We start from the raw sequence: 20797 nt of genomic DNA, 5'->3' as shown, positions 1-20797 counted from the left end.
TGTGAACAGTATGTAGAGTGTGTGTAGTGTGTCCATCAATAGTGTGTCCTAGTGTGTAAACGCTGGCCTATGTGTCTGGTATGTCCCTCTATTCGTAGCGTCTGAGTCCATCTATGTGGTATCACTGCAGGCACAGAGAGCCACGGGGCGGAGCGTGCCAAGCAACAGAGCCACCCTGACCAAAAAAACTCCCCCAGGTAGGCCTTATGACCACCTTATGAGCCTTTATAATATATTTATGAGCCTTTATAACATCATTAGAAGCCTTTATAATCACGCATAACTATGTCCAGCTGCGAGGAACTCATCTTCAGATAACACTCAAGAGTTTTAAACCATTTCAACCACTCGACAGGCTGAGAATATACAGTAGCAATGTAAAAACCGACTACATATTTTTTGTCAATTCTCAATATGATTGAGTGCCTTCGGAAAGTATTCAGACCCCTTGACTTTTTCAAAAGGTTGTTACATTACAGCCTAATTATACATTGATTAAATCAATTAAAATCCACAGCAATCTATACACAAAACCCCATAATGACATAGCAAAAAGAGGTTTGTAGAAATGTTAGAAAATTGGTAAAAAATGGAAAACAGAAATACGTTATTTACATAATTATTCCCTTTGCAATGAGACTCGAAATTGCTTAGCTGCATCCTGTTTTCATTGATCATCCTTGAGATGTTTCTACAACTTGATTGGAGTCCACCTGAAGTCATTTCAATTGATTGGACATGATTTGGAAAGGCACACCTGTCTATATACAGTAAGGTCCCAAAGCAAAAACCAAAACATAGCTGTGCAGCAACACTCACCTTCCATCCAGACAGAGCTTGAGAGGATCTGCAGAGAAGAATGGGAGAAACTCCCAAAATATAGGTGTGCCAAGCTTGTAGCGTCATACCCAAGAAGACTTGAGGCTGTAATCACTGCCAAAGGTTATTTAACAAAGTAGTGAGTAAAGGGTTTGAATACTTATGTAAATGTAATATTTCAGTTTTAGATTTTTAATAATTTAGCAAACATTTCTAAAAACGTGTTTTTGCTTTCTCATCATGGGGTATTGTCTATAGATTGAGGGGGGAACCATTGAATACATTTTAGAATAAGACTGTAACCTAACAATATGTGAAAAATGTCAAAGGGTCTGAATAATTTCAGAAGGCACTGCATCATAGGAAAACATCATCCTAAAACGTTTTGGTAAAAATGTAAAATGTCACACTAGCTGACTTTTTTTTCAGTACATTGCAGTCAATGGAGAAAGATGTGGCACAGGGTTGATAATTTTCTCCAAATATTGCAGTCAATGTGAAAAGATGAGTGTCACAGGGTTGATGTTTTTCTCAATACATTGCAGTCAATGGAACAAGATGTGTAAAAAGGTTGACGTTTTTCTCGTTTATCTCATGTCTGTCGTCTCACTCTCTACAGCCTTTTAATCCCTCCTCATTTTCTTCTCTCAATTCAATTCAAGGGCTTTATTGGCATGGGAAACATGTGTTAACATTTCCAAAGCAAGTGAGGTAGATAATATATAAAGTCAAATAAACAATAAAAATTAACAGTAAACATTACGCATACAGAAGTTTCAAAACAATAAAGACATTACAAATGTCATGTTATATATATATATATACAGTGTTTTAACAATGTACAAATGGTAAAGGACACAAGATAAAATAAACAAGCATAGATATGGGTTGTATTTACAATGGTGTGTGTTCTTCACTGGTTGCCCTTTTCTCGTGGCAACAGGTCACAAATCTTGCTGCTGTGATGGCACACTGTGGAATTTCACCCAGTAGATATGGGAGTTTTTCAAAATTGGATTTGTTTTCGAATTCTTTGTGGATCTGTGTAATCTGAGGGAAATATGTCTCTCTAATCTGGTCATACATTGGGCAGGAGGTTAGGAAGTGCAGCTCAGTTTCCACCTCATTTTGTGGGCAGTGAGCACATAGCCTGTCTTCTCTTGAGAGCCATGTCTGCCTACGGCGGCCTTTCTCAATAGCAAGGCTATGCTCACTGAGTCTGTACATAGTCAAAGCTTTCCTTAATTGTGGGTCAGTCACAGTGGTCAGGTATTCTGCCGCTGTGTACTCTCTGTGTAGGGCCAAATAGCACTCTAGTTTACTCTGTTTTTTTGTTCATTCTTTCCAATGTCTCTCTCCTTTCCCCTTTCACCTCCACCCTCTCTCACCCTCTCTCACCCTCTCCCTCACTCTCCCTCACTCTCCCCCTTCTCTCTCTCCCTCCTCCCCCCTCCATTATCTCTCTCTGCTTCTTTCTCTGCCTCCCCTTCCTCTCTCCCTTCTCTCGCTCCCTCCCTCCTCTTCCCTCCTCAGTCTGTCTGTCTGTTGACTCTCTCTCCCCTTCCTCCTCTCTCTCCCACTCCCTCCACTCTCTCCCACAGACAGACAGACAGACAGACAGACAGACAGACAGACAGACAGACAGACAGACAGACAGACAGACAGACAGACAGACCACATTCGGGATCAACCCTAAACATAGCCTCAACCCTAAGCCTAACCCTAGCTTCATATCAACTCCCTGCTAACCCCAACCCTAGTCCACGCTTCATCTCCACATCTTGGCTCAGCCCTAACAATAGCCACAATCCCTAACATTAACTTCTTGTCCACATCCCGGCTCAACCCTAACTCCAAGAGCTGAGTCAAGATGTGGAGAGCTCGGGTTAGGGTTTTTACTAGGGTTAGCGTTGAGCCAGGTTGAGTTTAAAGTTTGTCTGCCTACCTGTCTGTTTATTTGTCTGTCTGTCTCTCTGTCTCACTGTCTCTCTGTCTGTCTGTGAGTGGATACAGTATATCAGTCAGTCTGTATGTCTTGTCTATCTGTGAGTTTGTATGTCAGTCTGTCTGGTTTACCCCCACTGTATTCACATCCTACCATACCTTTGTCAATACATTATGCCTTGATTCTACAGTGCCCAGAAATCTGCTCCTTTTACTCTCTATTCTGAACGTACTTTATGGCCAGGTCTTTTAGCCTTTAGCCGTACACTTATCCTACTCCTCCTCTGTTTCTTTGGTGATGTATAGGTTAATCCAGGCCCTGCAGTGCCTAGCTCCACTCCCATTCCACAGGCTCTCTCATTGATTGACTTCATTAAATGTTAAAGCCTTGGTTTCATGCATGTTAACATTAGAAGGCTCCTCCCTAAGTTTGTTTTATTCACTGCCCTAGCACACTCTGCCAACCCGGATGTCCGAGCTGTGTCTGAATCCTGGCTTAGGAAGACCACCAAAAACCCTGAAATTTCCATCCTTAACTATAACATTTTCCGACAAGATAGAACTGCCAAAGGGGGCGGAGTTGCAATCTACTGTAGGGATAGCCTGCAGAGATCTGTTCTACTTTTAAAAATCCACCTCTCCAGAAACAAGTCTCTTACCTTTGCCGCTTACTATAGACCACCTTCTGCCCCCAGACGTGCCCTGGACACCATATGCAAATTGATTGCCCCCCATCTATCTTCAGAGCTCGTGCTGTTAGGTGACCTAAACTGAGACATGCTTAACATCCCGGCCATCCTACAATCTAAGCTTGATGCTCTCAATCTCACACAAATGATCAATGAACCTACCAGGTACAACCCCAAATCCGTAAACATGGGCACCCTCAAAGATATCATCCTTACCAACCTGCCCTCCATATACACCCATGCTGTTTTCAACCAGGATCTCAGCGATCACTGCCTCATTGCCTGCGTCTTTAATGGGCCTGCGGTCAAGCGACCACCCCTCATCACTGTCAAAGGCTCCCGAAAACACTTCAGTGAGCAGGCCTTTCTGATCGACCTGGCCCGGGTATCCTTGAATGATATTGACCTCATTCAGTCAGTAGAGGATGCCTGTTTATTCATTAAAAGGGCTTTCCTCACCATCTTAAATAAGCGTGCCCCATTCAGAAAATGTAGAACCAGGAACGGATATAGCCCTTGGTTCACTCCAGACCTGACTGCCCTTGACCAGCACAAAAATATCCTGTGGCGTATTGCATTAGCATCGAATAGCCCCTGCAATATGCAACTTTTCAGGGAAGTTAGGAACCAATATACACAGACAGTTAGGAAAGCAAAGGCTAGCTTTTTCAAACACGGAAGGAGACAGCCCTGCACCTCTCACTGCAACTTGCCCAAGCCTCCCCCATTTCTCCTTCACCCAAATCCAGATAACTGATGTTCTGAAAGAGCTGCAAAATCTTGACCCCTACAAATCAGCAGGGCTAGACAATCTGGACACTCTCTTTGTAACGGTTTTCGAAGTGTGGTGAAGGAGAGTCGGACCAAAATGCAGCGTGTAGATTGCGATCCATGTTTAATAAAAACAAAGTAAACACGAATCAATACAAAAACAATAAACCTAATGAAAACCGAAACAGCCTAAACTGGTGCAAACTAACACTAGACAGTTACAAGGACACTAAGGACAATCACCCACGACAAACTCAAAGAATATGGCTGCCTAAATATGGTTCCCAATCAGAGACAACGATAAACACCTGCCTCTGATTGAGAACCACTCCAGACAGCCATAGACTTTGCTAGATAACCCACTAAGCTACAATCCCAATACCACCACCAAAACCCCAAGACAAACACACCACAATACAAAAACCCCATGCCACACCCTGGCCTGACCCAATACATGAAGATAAATACAAAATACTTCGACCAGGGCGTGACAGAACCCCCCTAAGGTGCGGACTCCCGAACGCACCTTAAAACAATAGCGAGGGTCTGCTCCACGCTGACTGGCGGCTCTGGCTGCTCCATGTAGGCTGACAGCTCTGGCGGCTTCTTACAGACTAGCAGCTCTGGCGGCTCCGTGCAGACTGGCAGCTCCTTGCAGACTGGCAGCTCCTTGCAGACTGACAGCTCCTTGCAGACTGGCAGCTCCTTGCAGACTGACAGCTCCTTGCAGACTGACAGCTCCTTGCAGACTGACAGCTCTGGCTGCTTCATGCAGACTGACATCTCTGGCTGCTCCATGTAGACTGGCAGCTCTGGCTGCTTCATGCAGACTGGCAGCTCTGGCTGCTTCATGCAGACTGACAGCTCTGACTGCTCCATACAGACTGACAGCTCTGACTGCTCCATGCAGGCTGGCAGCTCTGGCTGCTCCATGCAGGCTGGCAGCACCTTGCAGACTGGCAGCTCCTTGCAGACTGGCAGCTCCTTGCAGACTGATAGCTCTGGCTGCTCCATGCAGACTGACAGCTCTGACTGCTCCATACAGACTGACAGCTCTGACTGCTCCATGCAGGCTGGCAGCTCTGGCTGCTCCATGCAGGCTGGCAGCACCTTGCAGACTGGCAGCTCCTTGCAGACTGGCAGCTCCTTGCAGACTGGCAGCTCTGGCTGCTCCATGCAGACTGACAGCTCTGACTGCTCCATGCAGGCTGGCAGCTCTGGCTGCTCCATGTAGACTGGCAGCTCTGGCTGCTCCATGCAGGCTGACAGCTCTGACTGCTCCATGCAGGCTGACAGCTCTGGCTGCGCTGAACAGGCAGGAGACTACAGCAGCGCTGTAGGGGAGGAAAGCTCTGGCAGCGCTGAACAGGCGGGAGACTCCAGCAGCACTGTAGAGGAGGTAGGCTCCGACAGCGCTGGAGAGGCGAGACGCACTGTAGGCTTGATGCGTGGTGCTGGAACTGGTGGTACTGGACCGAGGACACGCACAGGAAGCCTGGTGCGGGGAGCTGCTACCGGAGGGCTGGTGTGTGGAGGTGGCACAGGATGGGCTAGACCGTGAAGGCGTACTGGAGATCTTGAGAGCAGTGCTGGCACAGGACGTGCAAGGCTAGGGATGTGCACAGGAGGCCTGATGCGTGAGGCTGGCACCAACTTCACCAGCCGACTAACACGCACCTCAGGACGAGTATGGAGTGCTGACCCAGGTGCCATTAAATCCCCGACACGTTCCGTCGGGCGAATTCCATGCAAAAAGCACCAACACAGCAACTCCCTTATTTCTCTCTCCTCCAATTTCCCCATTAACTCCTTCACAGTCTCTGCTTCGCTCACCTCCAACACCGGCTCTGGTTCTGGTCTCCTCCTTGGCTCCTCACGATAAACAGGGAGAGTTGGCTCAGGTCTGACTCCTGACTCTGCCACACTGTCCCTGAGCCCTCCCCCAAGAAATTTTTGGGGCTGACTCTCAGGCTTCAATCCACGTTGCCGTGCTGCCTCCTCATACCAGCGCCTCTCCGCTTTCGCCGCCTCCAGTTCTTCCTTGGGGCGGCGATATTCTCCAGGCTGAGCCCAGGGTCCTTTACCGTCCAGTTCTTCCTCCCATGTCCATTTCTCCAGGTGGTGCAGCCTCTCCCACTGCAGCTGCTGCTGCTGCTCCTGCTGCTGCTGCTTCTGTTGCTTCTCCTGTGGCTCCTGCCTGTTAACATGCTGCTTGGTCCGTTTGTGGTGGGTGATACTGTAACGGTTTTCTAGGTGTGGTGAAGGAGAGTCGGACCAAAATGCAGCGTTTAGATTGCGATCCATGTTTAATAAAAACAAAGTAAACACGAATCAATACAAAAACAATAAACCTAATGAAAGCCGAAACAGCCTAAACTGGGGCAAACTAACACTAGACAGTTACAAGGACACTAACGACAATCACCCACGACAAACTCAACGAATATGGCTGCCTAAATATGGTTCCCAATCAGAGACAACGATAAACACCTGCCTCTGATTGAGAACCACTCCAGACAGCCATAGACTTTGCTAGATAACCCACTAAGCTACAATCCCAATACCACCACCAAAACCCCAAGACAAACACACCATGCCACACCCTGGCCTGACCCAATACATGAAGATAAATACAAAATACTTTGACCAGGGCGTGACAGTCTTCCTAAAATTATCCGCCGAAATTGTTGCAACCCCTATTACTAGCTTGTTCAACCTCTCTTTCGTATCATCTGAGATCCCCAAAGATTGGAAAGCTGCCGCAGTCATCCCCCTCTTCAAAGGAGGAGACACTCTAGACCCAAACTGCTACAGACATATATCTATCCTACCCTGCTTTTTGAAGGTCTTCTCCGCTATGCAATCTGGTTTCAGAGCTGGTCATGGGTGCACCTCAGCCACGCTCAAGGTCCTAAACGACATCATAACCACCATCGATAAGAGACAATAGTGTGCAGCTGTATTCATCGACCTGGCCAAGGCTTTCGACTCTGTCAATCACCACATTCTTATCGGCAGACTCAACAGCCTTGGTTTCTCAAATGACTGCATCGCCTGGTTCACCAACTACTTCTCTGACAGAGTCAAATCGGCAGTCTATGGGGGTGCAACAAGGGTTCAATCCTCCGGCCAATTATTTTCTCTGTATACATCAATGATTTCGCTCTTGCTGCTGGTGATTCTCTGATCCACCTCCATGCAGACAACACCATTCTGTATACTTCTGGCTCTTCTTTGGACACTGTGTTACCTAACCTCCAGACGAGCTTCAATGCCATACAACTCTCCTTCCGTGGCCTCCAACTGCTCTTAAATGCAAGCAAAACTAAATGCATGCTATTCAACCGATCGCTTCCCACACCTAACCACCCGTTCAGCATCACCACTCTGGACAGTTCTGACTTAGAATATGTGGACAACTACAAATATCTAGGTGTCTGCTTAGACTGTAAACTTTCCTTCCAGACTCACATTAAGCATCTCCAATCCAAAATTAAATCTAGAATCGGCTTCCTATATCACAACAAAGCATTCTTCACTCATGCTGCCAAACATACCCTCGTAAAACTGACCATCCAAATCAAATCAAATCAAATGTTATTTGTCACATACACATGGTTAGCAGATGTTAATGCGAGTGTAGCGAAATGCTTGTGCTTCTAGTTCCGACAATGCAGTGATAACCAACAAGTAATCTAACTAACAATTCCAAAACTACTGTCTTATACACAGTGTAAGGGGATAAGGAATATGTACATAAGGATATATGAATGAGTGATGGTACAGAGCAGCATACAGTAGATGGTATCGAGTACAGTATATACATATGAGATGAGTATGTAGACAAAGTAAACAAAGTGGCATAGTTAAAGTGGCTAGTGATACATGTATTACATAAGGATGCAGTCGATGATGTAGAGTACAGTATATACGTATGCATATGAGATGAATAATGTAGGGTAAGTAACATTATATAAGGTAGCATTGTTTAAAGTGGCTCGTGATATATTTACATCATTTCCCATCAATTCCCATTATTAAAGTGGCTGGAGTTGGGTCAGTGTCAATGACAGTGTGTTGGCAGCAGCCACTCAATGTTAGTGGTGGCTGTTTAACAGTCTGATGGCCTTGAGATAGAAGCTGTTTTTCAGTCTCTCGGTCCCAGCTTTGATGCACCTGTACTGACCTCGCCTTCTGGATGATAGCGGGGTGAACAGGCAGTGGTTCGGGTGGTTGATGTCCTTGATGATCTTTATGGCCTTCCTGTAACATCGGGTGGTGTAGGTGTCCTGGAGGGCAGGTAGTTTGCCCCCGGTGATGCGTTGTGCAGACCTCACTACCCTCTGGAGAGCCTTACGGTTGAGGGCGGAGCAGTTGCCGTACCAGGCGGTGATACAGCCCGCCAGGATGCTCTCGATTGTGCATCTGTAGAAGTTTGTGAGTGCTTTTGGTGACAAGCCAAATTTCTTCAGCCTCCTGAGGTTGAAGAGGCGCTGTTGCGCCTTCTTCACGACGCTGTGAGTGTGAGTGGACCAATTCAGTTTGTCTGTGATGTGTATGCCGAGGAACTTAAAACTTGCTACCCTCTCCACTACTGTTCCATCGATGTGGATAGGGGGGTGTTCCCTCTGCTGTTTCCTGAAGTCCACAATCATCTCCTTAGTTTTGTTGATGTTGAGTGTGAGGTTATTTTCCTGACACCACACTCCGAGGGCCCTCACCTCCTCCCTGTAGGCCGTCTCGTTGTTGTTGGTAATCAAGCCTACCACTGTTGTGTCGTCCGCAAACTTGATGATTGAGTTGGAGGCGTGCGTGGCCACGCAGTCGTGGGTGAACAGGGAGTACAGGAGAGGGCTCAGAACGCACCCTTGTGGGGCCCCCGTGTTGAGGATCAGCGGGGAGGAGATGTTGTTGCCTACCCTCACCACCTGGGGACGGCCCGTCAGGAAGTCCAGTACCCAGTTGCACAGGGCGGGGTCGAGACCCAGGGTCTCGAGCTTGATGACGAGCTTGGAGGGTACTATGGTGTTGAATGCAGAGCTGTAGTCGATGAACAGCATTCTCACATAGGTATTCCTCTTGTCCAGGTGGGTTAGGGCAGTGTGCAGTGTGGTTGAGATTGCATCGTCTGTGGACCTATTTGGGCGGTAAGCAAATTGGAGTGGGTCTAGGGTGTCAGGTAGGGTGGAGGTGATATGGTCCTTGACTAGTCTCTCAAAGCACTTCATGATGACGGAAGTGAGTGCTACGGGGCGGTAGTCGTTTAGCTCAGTTACCTTAGCTTTCTTGGGAACAGGAACAATGGTGGCCCTCTTGAAGCATGTGGGAACAGCAGACTGGTATAGGGATTGATTGAATATGTCCGTAAACACACCGGCCAGCTGGTCTGCGCATGCTCTGAGGGCGCGGCTGGGGATGCCGTCTGGGCCTGCAGCCTTGCGAGGGTTAACACGTTTAAATGTCTTACTCACCTCGGCTGCAGTGAAGGAGAGACCGCATGTTTTCGTTGCAGGCCGTGGCACTGTATTGTCCTCAAAGCGGGCAAAAAAGTTATTTAGTCTGCCTGGGAGCAAGACATCCTGGTCCGTGACTGGGCTGGGTTTCTTCTTGTAGTCCGTGATTGACTGTAGACCCTGCCACATGCCTCTTGTGTCTGAGCCATTGAATTGCGATTCACTTTGTCTCTGTACTGACGCTTAGCTTGTTTAATAACCTTGCGGAGGGAATAGCTGCATTGTTTATATTCGGACATGTTACCAGACACCTTGCCCTGATTAAAAGCAGTGGTTCGCGCTTTCAGTTTCACGCGAATGCTGCCATCAATCCACGGTTTCTGGTTTGGGAATGTTTTTATCGTTGCCATGGGAACGACATCTTCGACGCACGTTCTAATGAACTCGCACACCGAATCAGCGTATTCGTCAATATTTCCATCTGACGCAATACGAAACATGTCCCAGTCCACGTGATGGAAGCAGTCTTGGAGTGTGGAGTCAGCTTGGTCCTACCGATCCTTGACTTCGGCACTCTACTCAGCAAATTGGATGCAGTCTATCACAGTCTATCACAGTGCCATCTGTTTTGTCACCAAAGCCCCATATACTATCCACTACTGCGACCTGTATGCTCCCGTTGGCTGGCCCTCGCTTCATATCCGTCGCCAAACCCACTGGCTCCAGGTAATCTATAAGTCGTTGCTAGGTAAAGCCCCACCTTATCTCAGCTCACTGGTCACCATAGCAGCACTCACCCACAGCACTCGCCCCAGCAGGTATATTTCACTGGTCACCCCTAAAGCCAATCCTTCCTTCGGTCGCCATTCCTTCCAGTTCTCTGCTGCCAATGCCTGGAACGAACTGCAAAAATCACTGAAGCTGGAGACTCATATCTCACTAGCTTTAAGCACCAGCTGTCAGAGCAGCTCACAGATCACTGCACCTGTACATAGCCCATCTGTAAATAGCCCATCCAACTACCTCATCACCATATTGTTATTTATTTGATTTATTTTGCTCTTTTGCACACCAGTACCGTTACTTGCACACTCATCTTCTGCACATCTATCACGCCAGTGTTTCATTTGCCATACTGTAATAATTTTGCCACTATGCTCTATTTATTGCCTACCCCCCTTATCCTACCTCATTTGCACACACTGTATATACTATCTCTATTGTATTATTGACTGTATGTTTGTTTATTATGTGTAACTCTGTGTTGTTGTTTGTGTCGCACTGCTTTGGTTTATCTTGGCCAGGTCGCAGTTGTAAATGAGAACTTGTTCTCAACTAGCCTACCTGGTTAAATAAAGGTGAAATAAAATGAATAAAAATAAAAGTCTGTCTGTCTGCCTGCCTGCCTTTCTCCCTCTCTGTCTGTCTGAGTGGATCTGTGTTTCTGTTTGTCTGTCTGAGTGTTTCACCAATTTACCCATCGCAGCTCTATCACCAACCTTTTTGCCTTGAATGCAATGTATTGACTTGTGTGCCAATACCCTTGAAGCATATCTATGCGTCAATATCCTGTCTGTGGAGTTGGGAAAATGGAGAGAGAGGTGGAGGTTGGGGAGAGGATGGAGTGAGAGGAGAGAGAGAGAAGAGGGAGAGGGAGAAAATATTAGAGGGAGGGGGGAAAGAAGGCGGGAGATAGAATGTAGGGGGGAGGAGGGAGCGAGAACGAGAAAAACGGGAGGGAGACGGTGGAGGGAGGGGATAAAGAGAGAGAAAGGAGGGAAGAAAAGATAGACCAGAGAGAGACGAAGGTGTCATGTCTGTGATTCCGTCCTCCATTTGTCCATATTGTGATGCAAATCATGCCCAATTGAATGCAATGTATTTACTTAGGCATCAACCCTGTGACTCATCTTGTCCCATTGACTGCATTGACATAAGACTCAATTGGTTGACACTTATCTTTTCCCATTTACTGGTATGCATTAACATATGCATCAACCCTGTGACACTCATCTTGTCCCATTGACTGCAATGTGTTGAGTTAAATGTCAAACCTGTGGCCCTCATTCTTTCCCATTCCCTGAATTTTATTGAGAAGAACAACAGCTGCTGTAATATTTGACATTTTCTGGCTGATAATGGACTGCAATTCTACTTAGACCTGCAGCCCTCTAGACCATGTTTATTGTTATTTGTTCCCCATGCAGAGCCTGAGGAGTATGAGGCCAAAGACATTGGTGTGAGGGTCATGTCCCCTCAGTCTGTCCTCATCAGCTGGGTGGACCCAGCTATCGAGATGGAGAAGGTCCTACCTGGTGGCTCCAGGTGAGAGTAGGCTCGTGCTTGCGTGTGTGTGTGTGTGTGTTGTGTGTTTGTGTGTGTGAGAGAGAATGTAATGTATCTTCCTCTCTCCAGACACTACACAGTGAAATACAGGGAGAAGGGTGAGTCTGCTCGATGGGAGTACAAGGAGACCAACCAGAGGAGGCTGCTGATAGATACCCTGTCAGCTGATGGGATGTACGAGTTCTCCGTCCGAATCTCCCAGGGAGACAACCACGGCAAGTGGAGCGTGTCCGTGTTCCAGAGGACCCCAGAATCTGGTAGGTTGTCTGACTGCCTGTCTGAAAATATAAAATAAACCCAAGTATTCCATGTAATTTCCCATTTTTTAAGAGAGTAAATGGCATCCTACAGTGTCATACAAATTAAAGATTTAGCTGTAAATCATAGTTCTAACCGGTTTTGGCGTTCATTCATATTTCATTCAGATTATTCCCTTCAATGAAATCCTTCATGAAAACCTCTGCCATAATTCATAGCTGCTTCTGGCTGAATAAGTAAGGGTTCAGGGAGATTTTCAGCCTGGCTGGCTCCGAATCTAAATTTCCTTAGAGGATCTCTGGCTTTTATTCTCTGGAAATCTATAACAGGACGTGAATTTTTCCCCATTTGAACCCCATTGGCAGGAGAAACACTACTGTTACTGTTACAGCGTCTTTCTTTCTGCTCTCCTTGCTCCTGTTTTCTCTCTCGGGACTCATTATTTCTCCTCCTTTTTCCATCCCTTTTTTCCTCTGTGTTCTTAAGCTCCCTCTGGTCCTCCGGAGAACTTTGATGTTAAGCCACTGAGAGGGAAGGGAACCGCTGTCACGGCGACCTGGGACCCACCTGAGGAACCCAACGGGAGGATACGAGGTCCGAACACGAGAACATTCAGGAGATTACTTCACTGTATCTCTCTTATTAATCAATCGCATAATATATAGTATATATGTAAAAGACAAAATAAACATTGCCCTTTTTTTCTTGGCCCAGCAAATCAAGCATGCTAATCTCGGAGTTGAATTAGATCACACGACTTTGGGGATATTATTGTATGCAGATGAGAGTGTCCTCCTTGCAGAGAGTGAGTTTGAGTTGCAATGTATGTTGAACACTGTCAATCTCTGGTGTACCAAATGGAGATGAATGATTAACCAAGATAAAACCCAGATAATGCACTTTAAAAAAAAACAATGCCCCTAAACTACACAAGCTCATATAAATACCTTGGTTTCCTTTTTGATAAATGTATTTATTTTTATTTGATTTATTTAACCTTTACTTAACCAGGTAGGCTAGTTGAGAACAAGTTCTCATTTGCAACTGCGACCTGGCCAAGATAAAGCATAGCAATTTGACACATACAACAACGCAGAGTTACACATGGAATAAACAAAACATACAGTCAATAATACAGTAGAACAAAAGAAAACAAAGTCTTTGTTTCTGGCCATTTTGAGCCTGTAATTGAACCCACAAATGCTGATGCTCCAGATACTCAACTAGTATAAAGAAGGTCAGTTTTATTGCTTCTTTAATCAGAACAAGTGTTTTCAGCTGTGTTTGCAAAAGGGTTTTCTAATGATCAATTAGCCTTTTAAAATGATAAACTTGGATTAGCTAACACAACGTGCCATTGGAACACAGGAGTGATGGTTGCTGATAATGGGCCTCTGTACACCTATGTAGATATTCCATTAAAAATCAGCCGTTTCCAGCTACAATTGTCATTTACAACATTAACAATGTCTACACTGTATTTCTGATCAATTTGATGATATTTTAATGGACAAAAAAATTGCTTTTCTTTCAAAAACAAGGACGGTGTTTGAACGGTAGTGTACTTTGTGTCCCTCATTTACTCAAGTGTTTTCAGTTGGTGCTAATATGTAATGATCCTGGTCCTCCTCCCCTCAGAGTACATAATGTCCTATGCTCCTGCCATGAAACCTTTTGGGATGAAGTCAGTGACATACCGCGGCAGCACCACCTCAGCCATCATAGACGGCTTCCTGCCTGGGGACCTCTACATCTTCAAGATCAGAGCCACCAACAGGAGGGGCCAGGGTCCCCAGACCAAAGCCTTTAGCGTAGCCATGCCTGGACGCACCGGTAAGCATATCTACTGTGTGCGTGTGTGTGTGTGTGTGTGTGTGTGTGTGTGTGTGTGTGTGTGTGTGTGTGTGTGTGTGTGTGTACGTGCGTGCGTGCATACATACGTGATGTTAGTTACAATTTTAATGTCCTAATGGTGTGTACACTTAACTAATACTCCATCTTACTTGCCAGCCAGCAGTGCTGCCTCCTCGCCAACTCAAGGTGGCCGTAGAACCAGCTCCACCCCCTCTCAGGCGTCCAAACAGGACAGTTACCGTGACGATGTCGTCAACCTCCAATTAGAAGACGTGACCAAGGAGCCGACCACACCCACTCAGACTACATCTGCCCCGCCCACCTCCAGGCGGACACGGCCCCTCACCAAGACACGCTCCTATCACAGCATCTTCTCAGATGTGAGGGGCACGGTCAGGAACAGGGCGACCAATCAGCGACTAGGAGCCGGTACTGCTCCAGCCAGAGACAAGGGGAGAAAGACAGAAGCAGAGGATGAACAGGAGGAGGAGAACAAAACAACAGAAACCACTCGAGACGAAGAGGAGGAGAAGCTCACTAACGAAGATGTGGAGGAGAAGAAAGAAGCAGTGACTCAGAACAATGTTGTTCCTTCTACACCTGAGGACAGTGGCTACGTCAGAGGGAGAGGTAAAGGGAAGGATGTAGATGAGCCCTCCAGACCCAGCCTCAAAGCAGAAGTTCCCTCATCAGAGGGCTCCTCATCATCCTCTAAACCCTCCTACCCTCTCCGCAAACCTCTCTCTGGCAGACGCATCAATTCTGGTCGAAGACCATTCTCCCGGACATCAGTCTCAGGGTCAGTGTCCCAGTCAAAGACACAGGATGCAGAAAAGGACAGCGCCTCCTCATCCTCCTCATCTTCTTCGTCCTCCAGCCCATCCCCCAACGAGGAGTCTGCAGCCATCAGGAAGGATGACACTGTCACCAACTACTCCGAGGGCAAAAAGACCTACAACCAGCCAAGTGCCACAGCGGCCAAACCCTCCACCTCAACCCCTACCCCAAACCAGGCCGTCTCAGAGCCCAAGACCGAGGCACCATCTGTGGGAAGAGGATCTGCTCTGCCGGGCCGTGGATATGGTTATGGCAGGCGGAAACCCGGGATCCTGTCTCGAGGGAATCCAAATGGCCAGGTTCTTACTGGACTCATCAAACCTGGGTCAGACTCGACTTCCGCCGGCATGTCCCAGTCCACTCTACCAACCAAAGGCAAGATCCCAGAAACATCACACACTCATGGCTCACACACTCCTAGCACACAGGACTTAACACATCACCAGGACAATAATGACTACAACAACTACAAAGTCACAGAGGCAGAGGCCACCAAAGAAGAAGAACCCATTTCCAGTTCCCGGACCATTTCCACTAAACATTCTTCTGAGGACAGGAAACAGGACAAGAGAGAGGAGGGAGGGAGGGGAGATAGGAGAGGGGATGGAGGGAGGGGAGACAGAAAAGTACAGGAAAGGAGGGGAGACAGGGGAGAGGATGGAGGGCGTGAAGACAGGAGAGAGGAGCGAGGGAGAGGGGACAGGAGAGTAGAGCGAGGGAGGGGAGAGAAGAGAAAGGAAGAAGGGAGGGGAGACCGGAGAGAGGATGGAGGGAGGGGAGACAGGAAAGAAGATGGAGGGAGGGGAGACAGGAAAGAAGATGGAGGGAGGGGAGACAGGAAAGAAGATGGAGGGAGGGGAGACAAGAGAGAGGAGGGAGAGAAAGGAGACAAGAGAGAGGAGGGAGAGAGAGAAAGGAAAGAGGAGGGAGCGAGGGGAGACGGGAGAGAGGAGGGAGAGATGGAAAACAGGAAAGAAGATGGAGGGAGGGGAGTCAAGAGAGAGGAGGGAGAGAAAGAAGACAAGAGAGAGGAGGGAGAGAGAGAAAACAGGAAAGAGGAGGGAGTGAGGGGAGACAGGAGAGAGGAAGGAGAGATGGAAAACAGGAAAGAGGAGGGAGGGAGGGGAGATAGGAGAGAGGAGGGAGGGAGGGGGGAGAACTACTACAACACCCCAGCTCCCCCACCTTCCAAGACACCTGCTCCCCCTGTCTCTAGGATTAACCCCTTTGTGAAACGGCACCAGAGCAGGTTTGGAACAGGGATGGGGAGCAGTAGCAGGGTGTCTTCCCCCCGTGCGGACGGGAGGGTTCCCTGGAGCAGGACAGCCTCCTCATCCTCTGTTGGGGCTGGAAGACCCATCCTGAGAGGATTCCCCTCTAGGACAGCTGCCTCGGGGGCAGCATCTGCCTCAGGGGCATCAAGGACCTCTGCAGTGCAGGAGACCAGTGAGGATGCTAAAAAACCCTCCACCCTCTATCCGTTAAAGAATGGGGTGGGGGCTGGGGCACTTAAACCCTCTCTGCCCAACAGGAATACTGTTCTAGGTGAATCGAGGAATCCCATCACCTCCTCTTCTTCTTCTTTCTCCTCGTCCTCCTCCAACTCCTCCTCTAGTAGTCGTAGAGACACCAGTGAGCCCGTCCACAGAGGAAGCAGCACCAGGGAGGACAGCAGTAATGACCATAAGGAGGACTATCTCTACAAGGGGAGTAAGGAGATGTATGAGTGGAATGAGAAAGTCACAGACCCAACCACCGCCCCCAAAACTACTGCCACCACTACCACTGCCACCACTACCACTACCTCAGCCCCAACTTCCGCCCGCAGGGTGCCCCAGAGTAGGGCCATCGAAAGTGTGGACAGGGAAGCCACACCTGGTAGAACCAGGCCCGGTTTCATCCCCGGTTCTACGCTCCCCCGCCGTACCATTATAGGTCCCAATGGGAGGGTGCGATCTCCCCTGCTCATAAACAGGCAGACAGGTTCTAGGTTCCCGCTTAGAGCACAACCAGCACAGAGCACACGGTTAGGTTCCTCTAACACAAACACATCATCTTCCTCTTCTTCCTCTTCCTCCTCTAGTCTGTCGCAGCCAGATCACGGGGTTAGCGGGGCCGCTAGTGTTAGCACTGGAGGCTCCTCCCCTTCCCTCTCTCGCCCCTCCCACAGACAGACCTCCATTGGCAGCAGCCAGGGATCTCAAGGCTCCTCTTCCTCCTCGTCATTCTCATCCAGAGACTCTGTGGTGGGCCAGGGTACAAGGACACGCTACCCAAGCCGGTCAGACCCCCATCTCAGGAGTAAAACCCCCAGTGGAGGCCTCAAGCCCGGCTACGGAAATGGTCATGGAAATGGTAAAAATGGCCGCCCCAATCTCACGGCGACCAGTGACAAAGAGTCCAGCACATCCAATGACAACACCAAACCTAATGGAAGAAGGTACATCACTGGGCCTGATGGAGCCAAGTGGGTATGTGTGTCTGTGTCTCGATACATTTTATTGCAAAGTAAAGGGGATTGAAAGGAGACATTTCATCTACAACGTTAACCACTCTGCAGATTCTCCGTAATATGTTTCCCTATGACGTATCTCCAACCCTGGGACGTGTTCTATTCTCCAGGTGTTGGACTTGGATAAGGGGGTCCTGATGAACGAGGATGGCAGGGTTCTCCAGGACTCTCAGGGCCAACCCAAGAGGGTGGTTCTGGGAGAGGACGGACGCACCATCTTTGGTGAGATACTGTCAACTAATACCTTCTCTTTATATTGAACACTGTTTCTAGGAGTATTACAGGTCTACATTCCTAAGAGCTTTGTAATGTGTTGGTATATAAAGACACTTCGTCCCCCCCTATTTATTCCTCCTTAGGAGAAAGGGAGATATCACACTTACGACACAGACCCATACTGTTTTGTTTACACAGATAGATAACTGATTGATTGTTCTCCCCTGCTAGACCACCAGGGCAGCCCATTGGTGAACCAGGAGGGCCAGGCTCTGTTTGGTCACGGACGGGAAAGCCAACCGGTGGTCAACCCCAAAGACAAGTTCCTGACTGTGGGTGGCAAACCCATCATTGGCCTGGACCGGGCTAAACCAAGGACCACAACCACAACCAGACCTCCTACCACGACCACACCTGAACCGACAACGCTACCAACCACCACTGAAATGTCCACAGAGGAGACTATAACCATGCCGGTGTTCCCAACCTGTCCCCCAGGAACATTTTTGATCAGGGATGATGAGGGATTCCCAATGCTGGATGCTGATGGCATCCTGGACTGTTATCCTGAAGGCAAGTCTGACTAACGCTGACTAACGCTTCTGTATGTACTGTCAGATTACTAGTAGTGTTATAGTAATCAAACTAGTACTATCATAGTAGTAGTACTAGTAGTAGTTGTAGCTGTTGTAGGGCCAGTTTCCCAGACCCAGATTAAGCCTATTCCAGAGGGGTGTACTACGACGCTAGCTAGATCTACTCAGGTTTTTATGAAGCTAGCCAGCTTCAGTTAGCTTCACATTCCAGTTCAGGCTTCATTCGTGTTACGAAGGAGGATATTTATCCTCTATCTTCCGTTAATTCCAGCCAGGCTTGTGACTGCGCTTGTATGTCGCAAGTGGATAATCCCAGCAAGTCAAACGACAAACTCTTCATTTGACAATGCTGAAACACCAATCCATGTCAGAGCCACATATTCATTTTTGCCAAAATCAGCATGAAAGAGAAGTTACCTCGCATATTCAGCAGGCTATTGTCACGTATTATAGTCATTCAAAAGTTTTACTATCCGTGAAGTTTCAAATGCATCCTGTCGTTACTAAATGTGTCAGGTGATAGATATTTTAATATTCTTTTTTTTAAATGAATAAAATATTTAATCAGCCGTCTTCCTCAAATTAAGCGGATGATGATGCAATCTTAGTCAGAGGGAGGGAATCTGATGTAATTGGCCCTCAACTCGTGGCTCAGACAGTTAGCTGTGAGTTAGCCTTCCCCGGAAGTTACAGCTGAAGAATTCATTGCCTGAAGGATTCAAAATTGACCTGGCTAAAATGTGGGCCACCTTCGTGTCAACAGTTATCCTAAAATGAGCTCCGAATTGACCAAAGTTAGCTCACTAAATAATTTATCCTGCTTCTTAGTATACCTATCTGGATTTATGCACTTTCAACTGAGAATGATTTTCAGTCCAGGACTAGGCTTATTCTGAGCTTGTACGATCTATTACATTTTATGCAGGCTAAAAAGCGGTGGATCAGAATGGAGTCTGTCATCAGTTAGTCTGTGAGCTTTTGCTGTTTACCATCTCCACAACATACTGACCACAATAAGTAGAGATCCCTGCCAGATCTGGCCAGGCACAGTCGAGACCAGTGGAACCTGATCAGGACCTGGGTCCAAATACTTTTTGAAAAATGTTCAAACACTTTGAGCATTTTTCTTAGCCTGGCTGGAGTTGGCAGGCTAAAGGCTGGTTTTCAGTTGGTCTCTCGACATGTCTGTAGACAGTTATCGCAATAACATCATGAACATCCTACTGTTGCCGGAAATCAAACTTGTCGTTGTCGTTATGAGTAAGTGTGAACACAAAAACGACAGGCTGTGTGACATCAGCAGCCTGGTGGTCCAAAATAGCATAACTGGAGTATTTTAACACCAATAAACCCATCTGTTTAAAAATGTGTTTGCTACAGTGCATTCGGAAAGTATTCAGACCTCTTGACTTTTTCCACATTTTGTTACGTTACAGCCTTATTCTAAAATGTATGAAATCTTTTTTTCCCTTATCAATCTACACACAATACCCTCTAATGAAAAAGCAAACAGGTTTTTAGAAATTTTAGCAAATGTGTAAAAAAAACGGAAATATTACATTTACATAAGTATTCAGACCCTTTACTCAGTACTTTGTTGAAGCACCTTAGGCAGCGATTACAACCCCGAGTCTTCTTGGATATGACGCTACAAGCTTGTTGTGGTGGAAAAAGTACTCAATTGTCATACTTGAGTTAAAGTAAATACACCTTTAGTAGAAAATGACTCAAGTAAAAGTGAAAGTCACCCAGTAAAATACTACTTGAGTAAAAGTCAAAAAGTGTTTAGTTTTTAATATACTTAAGTATCAAAAGTAAAAGCATAATTCATTTCAAATTCCTTATATTAAGCAAACCAGGTGGCATGATTTTCTGGTTTTTCATTTATGGATAGCCAGGGGCACAATCCAACACGCCATTTACAAATAAATCATTTGTGTTTAGTGAGTCTGCCAGATCAGGAGGCAGTAGAGATGACCAGGGATGTTCTCTTGATAAGTATGTGAATTAGACAATTTTCTGGTCCTGCTTAGCATTCAAAACATAACGAGTACTTTTGGGTATCAGGGAAAATGTATGGAGTAAAAACAACATAATGTTCTTTAGGAATGTAGTGAAGTAAAAGTAAAAGTTGTCAAAAATATGAATAATAAAGTAAACTACAGATAGTCAAAAAAACAACTTAAGTAGTACTTTAAAGTATTCTCACGTAAGTACTTTACACCACTGCAAGCTTGGCACACCTGTATTTGGGGAGTTTCTCCCATTCTTTTCTGCAGATCCTCTCAAGCTCTGTCAGGTTAGATGGGGAGTGTCGCTGCAGAGCTATTTTCAGGTATCTTCAGAGATGTTCGATAGGGTTGAAGTCCAGCCTCTGGCTGGGCCACTCAAGGACATTCAGAGACTTGTCCTGAAGCCACTCCTGCTTTGTCTTGGCTGTGTGCTTAGGGTCGTTGTTCTGTTGAAAGTTGAACCTTCACCCCAGTCTGAGGTTCTGAGCAC

The 20797-nt window shown here is 46.9% G+C and overlaps 1 protein-coding gene across 1 annotated transcript in view; it reads left to right on the top strand.

Moving 5' to 3' along the window:
* The window catches only part of LOC118397706 (fibronectin type III domain-containing protein 1), an 83442-nt gene that overhangs the window by 19340 nt on the left and 43305 nt on the right, over positions 1–20797 (top strand). Inside the window, exons 6-14 of the mRNA XM_052468944.1 lie at positions 99–197; positions 11884–12001; positions 12092–12279; positions 12767–12874; positions 13919–14113; positions 14291–15597; positions 15754–17442; positions 17594–17705; positions 17931–18272. Coding sequence (XP_052324904.1) covers positions 99–197; positions 11884–12001; positions 12092–12279; positions 12767–12874; positions 13919–14113; positions 14291–15597; positions 15754–17442; positions 17594–17705; positions 17931–18272 — 4158 coding nt within the window. The remainder of the gene's footprint in view (positions 1–98; positions 198–11883; positions 12002–12091; positions 12280–12766; positions 12875–13918; positions 14114–14290; positions 15598–15753; positions 17443–17593; positions 17706–17930; positions 18273–20797) is intronic.

This window comes from Oncorhynchus keta, chromosome 19, assembly GCF_023373465.1.
Source record: "Oncorhynchus keta strain PuntledgeMale-10-30-2019 chromosome 19, Oket_V2, whole genome shotgun sequence".
Classification (NCBI taxonomy): Eukaryota; Metazoa; Chordata; class Actinopteri; order Salmoniformes; family Salmonidae; genus Oncorhynchus; species Oncorhynchus keta.
Note: the sequence above shows the minus strand (reverse complement) of the source record. Positions and strands in the feature narration are given on the sequence as shown.